The sequence below is a fragment of the Pinus tabuliformis genome, chromosome Q (assembly GCF_031772625.1).
Source record: "Pinus tabuliformis cultivar Carrire ecotype Pingquan chromosome Q, CPIR1, whole genome shotgun sequence".
In the NCBI taxonomy this organism is placed as follows: domain Eukaryota; kingdom Viridiplantae; phylum Streptophyta; class Pinopsida; order Pinales; family Pinaceae; genus Pinus; species Pinus tabuliformis.
Window position 1 is genome coordinate 1,292,178,725 of NC_142296.1, and position 6,131 is coordinate 1,292,184,855.

The 6,131-nt window shown below is 42.6% G+C and overlaps 1 protein-coding gene across 1 annotated transcript; it reads right to left on the bottom strand.

Moving 5' to 3' along the window:
- Positions 1–708: 708 nt before the first annotated feature.
- Positions 709–4,776, bottom strand: LOC149224557 (uncharacterized). The gene is made up of 3 exons (XM_089388213.1): positions 2,808–4,776; positions 2,614–2,667; positions 709–2,399 (listed from the first exon to the last, which is right to left on the bottom strand). The coding sequence occupies exons 1-3, from the start codon at positions 4,774–4,776 to the stop codon at positions 709–711; spliced, it is 3,714 nt and encodes a 1,237-aa protein (XP_089244339.1).
- Positions 4,777–6,131: the final 1,355 nt, after the last annotated feature.

The following is a 6,131-nucleotide window of genomic DNA, read 5'->3' on the forward strand; positions in this document are numbered from 1 at the left end:
TATCTTTAATGTTATGGTTGAAAAAATTACAATTTCAAGGTTTTTTAGAATCAATGTATTTTATCTTTAACAACATGGATGGAAATAGTTGGAATTATCAATATTTGAGACATGATATTTTTATCTTTAACATCATGTCTAAGAATTGTTGGAATTTTACAGTTTTTTAAAGTCCGGATATTTTATCTTTAACTCCATCGCTAAAAATTACTCTTGGAATAATGAATCTTTCATTTACTTGTTCATTTTCAAAAATTGTTTTAGTCATATAATTTGTCCATAATTTAATGGTTGAAATGTGTTTTTTTCCGAAGAAAAAGCGAACTTTTTATTAAGAGAATAAAAAGTTACATTGCATATGCTGAGCATTTCTGACAGAGCTGCTTGCCAAACCAAGCAATCAAAAAACTATAAACTCCTTTCTGCCCATTTGAACGCAGAAAACTGAGCAAGTTTTAACTGAAGAAAACAGCTGAGGCCAAACAGCCATGTCCAAAAACCATGCCTCGACTGAGAGAGGCAGATCATAAGCAATAAACAGCATACTAAATAGGCCTTTGGGTCTCCTCAACAGAGAGGAAAACAACCCACAAAAAAATATATATAATAATATGTATCAGAGTTTTAGAGAGAGAGATGACTGAGAGAGAAAGTCTAAACAGGTATATATGAGTTAAAAACAGAAACACAAAAACAGTAACTGAAGAGTTATATATATGGCGGCACATCTGATGAAATGGATTGTCCTTGACAGTCTTCAACTATTTTCCACCCTCCCAAAGCTTGCTGCAGACCTTCCTTAGAAAGCTTGTCCGCGGCATCGTTGTTGTCCCTGTAGATATGGCATATGGAGAAAGAGTTAAAAGATGACTTTAGGACCAGAAGTTCTTCCAGCATGGGTTTCAAAATTTGATTTTTGCATGTACTTTTTCCGTTGACCCAATTTACCACATTGAGGGAGTCTCCAAAGATTTGAATAGTGAAGGTGTTTCTATGAATAAGCCAACAAAGGAGCAGTCTCAGAGCTAATAATTCGGCAAAATTATTTAATCCTGAGCCCAATCCCACTGAAGCTTTAAGGGAGTGTTGAGCATTTAGGTGGATGACAATTCCTGCGCCAGCTATGTTATTTTGGGATGCTCCGTCAAAAAACGCCCAAGGGATGCCATCTTTGATTTGAACTGTCTTGATTGTATTTTGTAGTCTTTTTTCTTCAGGTTCGGGGATGGAAGAGTAAATGGAGACCGCTTGGATGGCTGTGACAGAAGGCTGGGTTCCTTTGTCTTGAAAAATAGCTCTGTTTCTAGCAAGCCAGACACCCCAGCAAATGATGGGCGGAAGATTCCTCAGATTCCCCTCCGGGTACTGCTGCCACCAATTTGACCAAGCCTCGTCCAGATTTCCATTTCCCCACTGAAATTTTTTATTCAGCAGCTTCTCAGCCTCCCTCCAGATTTTAGCAGTCTCCGAGCAGCGAAGGAACAGATGATTTATTGAATCCTCTTCCTCTTTACAAAGGGAGCACCTCCCAAGGCCATACATGAATCTAGCCTGGAGGATGTCCCATGTGGGAACCTTCCTTTTAAGGAGACACCAGAGAAAGAGTCGAGCCTTAGCAGGGCATTTGAGCTTCCAGATTTTTTTTGTCCACCACTCGGGATTTTCCCACCCTTTCCTGGATTGTATGAACTTATAACCATCTTTGGGGGAGTAATCGCCAGTTTCTCCATGGGCCCAGATCAGGCTATCCGGGTTGTCTGTAATTCTTACGTTCGAGCGAACAAGTTCTTGGGTGAAAGAAGACCATTCGTTCCACCATCTCTGATCCAGCTGAAGATCTCCTCCATCTTTCCAAGCCTGACTCCAGATGCTCGAATGACCCACCTTTTCCACCTGATCAAGAGTTAAGATATTTTTGTCTTCTAAGTGCCTGATTAGTTCAGGTGAAAGGGCATAATTTTCATTGCAGCCGATCCATGGATCTTTCCCAATCTTCAGATTTCTACCGTTTCCAATCTTCCATGCCAAGCCTTGTTCAATTACCTTGAACGCATCCACAGTTGCCTTCCATATCACTGATGCATTCTGTTTGTTCTTAACTGGGTTCCTTATCCATTCCTCCAAAGGGACCGGGTCTATATATTTCCTTCTAGTCACTTTGGTCCATAAATTTTCCATCTTTATCAGCCTCCATCCCGATTTTGCTGCCAGAGAAAGACTGAAGTCTAGAAGATTTTTAATCCCCCAACCACCCCAGTCTTTGGACCTTGCCACCTTGTCCCAGCCCACACATGGAAGTACTGGGTTTTCCTTGGCACCATCCCAAAGAAATCTGCTGCATAGCCTTCTGATCTTTTCCATGATGCCCTTGGGGACCCACGTAAGAGCAGCCCAGTAGACTGGAATGGCCAAAAGCATTGATTTTATTAGAGTCAATCTGCCCGCTCTTGAGAGCCATTTAAAACTCCAATGGGAGATCCTGGATTCAATTTTTGCAATCAGCCAGTTCCAGTCCTCCTTCTTATAAGCATTTGGTTTTAGCTAGAAACCTAGGTACTTGAAAGGAATTTCCAAGGTACTGGGCTGGAAAGGTAAAACTGATTGTAGCCTTACCCTCTTCTGAACTGCTAAACCTGTCATAATCAGCTGGGATTTCCTTTGATTTATCTGCATGCCAGTGGCTTTCAGAAACAGATCTAAGATACATTTTAGTTCTTTCATTTCAGAGAGCTCAGAATTTGTGAAGATTAAAATATCATCAACAAAAAGGAGGTGAGATATAAATAAATTTGTGGCTACCTCAATACCTTTTACCTTCCCCTCTCTTCTGGCTTTGTGAATCAGCTGGCTGAGACCCTCCGCAACTAGAAGAAAGAGCAGAGGAGACAGAGGGCACCCCTGCCTCAGACCCCTTTGACCTTTGAAAAAAGGGGTGGCCGCTCCATTGATGAGAATTGCATAGCTTACATTCGAAATACATCCCATTATCCAACTGATGAAAGCCGGTTTAAACCCAAGGTGAGTTAGAAGCATCCTGAGATATAACCAATTTATCCTGTTATATGCCTTGGACAAATCGATTTTGATAACAGCACCCTTCTTATTCTTTTGCCTCACACTATGCATGACCTCCTGAGCGACTCCTACTGCTCCATGAATTTGTCTTCCCGATAAAAACCCAAATTGTTCCATAGATATATGTCGAGACAGAATTGGTTTGATTCTGTTTGCTATCACTTTTGCTATGATTTTGTAAATACTATTGCATAGCGATATTGGTCTGAAGTCTTCAAAGCTTTCCGGGACATCCTTCTTTGGAATAAGGGCTATAAACGTAGCATTAAAGGGACTATAGACTTCCCCTTTTTTCCTGGCCTCCTCCACTACTTCTGTGATTTCTGCTCCTATTAGTTCAAAAAAGTGAAGAAAAAGCTCTATGGACCATCCATCTGGTCCAGGGCTTTTCTCTTTTGCCATGGATTTTATTGTAGCTTCCACTTCCTCCTTTGTAACCTCACAGTTTAGGTCCTCCGCTTCGTCCTCTTCCAAAAATCTCGGGAAACATTGAGCTGTCCTTATTACCTCCGCAATAGTAGTCTCTCCCGGATCTGCGAAGAGCTTTTGGAAGTGACTCTGACCTAAATTTGACAGAGATTGAAAAGTCTGCACTTCCCTTCCTTCTTCATTTTTTAGAGCCCATATTGTATTTGCCGATTTCCTCCCTTTGGCATAATTGTGGAAAAATCTGGTATTTTCATCTCCGGCTTTGAGCCAGATTTCCCTACTCTTTAATCGCCATTCTTCTTCTTTGTCCAGTAGAATTTTTGACTTGAGTTTCTCAAGATGGAGGATTTTTTCCTTTGAGGCCTGCGACAGATAACCATCCTCCTCAATGCTTTCCAGCTTTTTAAGATCCTCACTTATCTTTGAGAATTCCGCATTCTGTGCCTCCTTTCTAGCCTTTGCCCAGCTTATGGTGGATTTCTTTAATCTTTTAAGGTTTTCCATAAATAAGTAGCCTCTATCCTCTGGAGCATTGACTTCCGGGTGCTTCCATGTTTGTTTGAAAAGATTTGAAAAGGACTCCTCTTGTAGCCATGTAGAGTTAAATTTGAAAGGAGCAGGGGGCTTAGGAGGGGGGGAGGTGAATTCTAAATAGATAGGGAAGTGATCTGATAGCCCTCCTTCTTCAATCCATTGCCTGAACATAGGGATCTTGACTGCCAGCTCCTCATGTATAAAAAAATGATCTAGCCTTTTTGCCACTCTAGCCTCCCCAGTTCTCCTGTTCCTCCAGGTAGGCTTTAGTTTGAGTAAGTTTATGTCTAGGAGGTTGTTGTCAGAGAACAGATTTAGGAAAAAGTCTGACAAGGGGTCTTCCCTGGCTGAAGGACCCCATGCCTCTGCTCTACCAATCGAGAAATTTAAATCCCCTCCTAGCACCAAATTTTTGTCCTTCAAGAAAGAATTTGCCATCAGCTTATTCCAGAAAGATACCCTGTCCTGGCAGGGGCCGTACACATTACAAATGGAAAGGGGGAAGGCAATTTCTGTGGACTGAACTTCCATTCCCATTGCCTGTTTCATCCCCCACAGATTGCTGACCTTTATCCTCCCTTCCTTATAGCCAATTGCCAACCCACCAGAGTGACCTTCTGAATCTATTGCAATAAATTTCCACCCAGGCATCAAAGCATTTAAGGCTGATTCCACCTCGACTCCACTTCCAAGAGTCTCTTGGAGAAAGAGGATATCAGTTTTAGAGTTTAGAAACATCTCCCGCAAAACCAGTTTTTTGGGTTTACTGGCTAAACCCCTACAGTTCCATGATGATATGATCATTTGATAACCTCTTCTGGGGGATGCGCTGCTCTAAGTGCCCCTGGGATAGACTGCTGTTTTCCATCTGCTACCTCAAACTTTGCTTTAATCTGAGCCGAAGTGAGATTGGATTTCCTACCTCTTTTCTTCCTAGATTGGCTTTGGGAGGGGAGAGGCCCTATTCCTCCTACTGAGACGCAGGAGATAGCCTTATGATCGAGGGAACGAAGATTGTAAGGGCATGAAGGGAGGAGAGCCGAGGGCCCAGGATCATTAGAAACACCTTCACTATTCAGATCTAGGGAGGGAAGGGCGGCCGAGATATCCTCTATGCCGGGATTCACATTAATTTCTTCATGAATTAAAATACTATTCTCTTTTAATGAAAAAACAAATTTGTTCAAAGGGGAATGCTCCATACAGACATCCATGGATTCAGCATTAATAACTGGAGGAATGGATGAATCAGAGCACATACCCATTATTCCTTCGGATGGTTGAGACGGCCTTCCAGGTTGATGTTCCTTTGCTGAGATTTCCTCCAGGGCTGGTTCCTTGTCCGCTGAGGTGACCCGGTTTTCCTTATGGGCATAGACCGGCGACTGCACTTCCATTTGAATCTCTATCTCCATATCAGCAGCATTCAAATCAGATGGGAGATTCTGGGCCAATGTCTCCTTGTCGGCATTATTCGGTTTAGATGTGGGATTTTGACCTTGGAAATGATGAATAGGACTATATACATTCTCCCACAGAACCGGCGCCTTTTGAAATCTCCGCCTTCTCCTTCCAAGAGGGCATTCCTTCGCGAGATGCCCGTACTCGTGACACCTATGACACCTGAAGGGCAGGTATTCGTAGTCCAGTATCTGCTCGAAAACCATATCCTTGTATTGCAGATTTATCGTTTTTGCTAGACCTTTACCAGGATTCAAACTGACAAGAATGCGAGCCATGGCTTGGTTTCAAGTTTGTTTAAAGGTCATGTCAGCTTCCAAAAAGGTTCCCAGTCTATCCCTGATAGCCTTAAACACTGCTTCCGTCCATAAGAAATGGGGCAAGCCAGGAGCCCTGACCCATACAGGATACACATCTGTTTTCTCACGGCCTGCATCAAACATCGGTGTCCATTTCTTCAAAAGGATTGGAATGTTCCCAATCACCCAATTCCTTGCAATTACCCAATCTGCCGCTTCTTTGCTTTCGAATCTGAACAAGAACCAACCTCTTGCCAGCGTAGAGGCTACAAAGGCCCTCTCTTCTCCTACCATCCAGTTCTTTTCTCCCCATTCTTGCAAGAAACTAGAAGA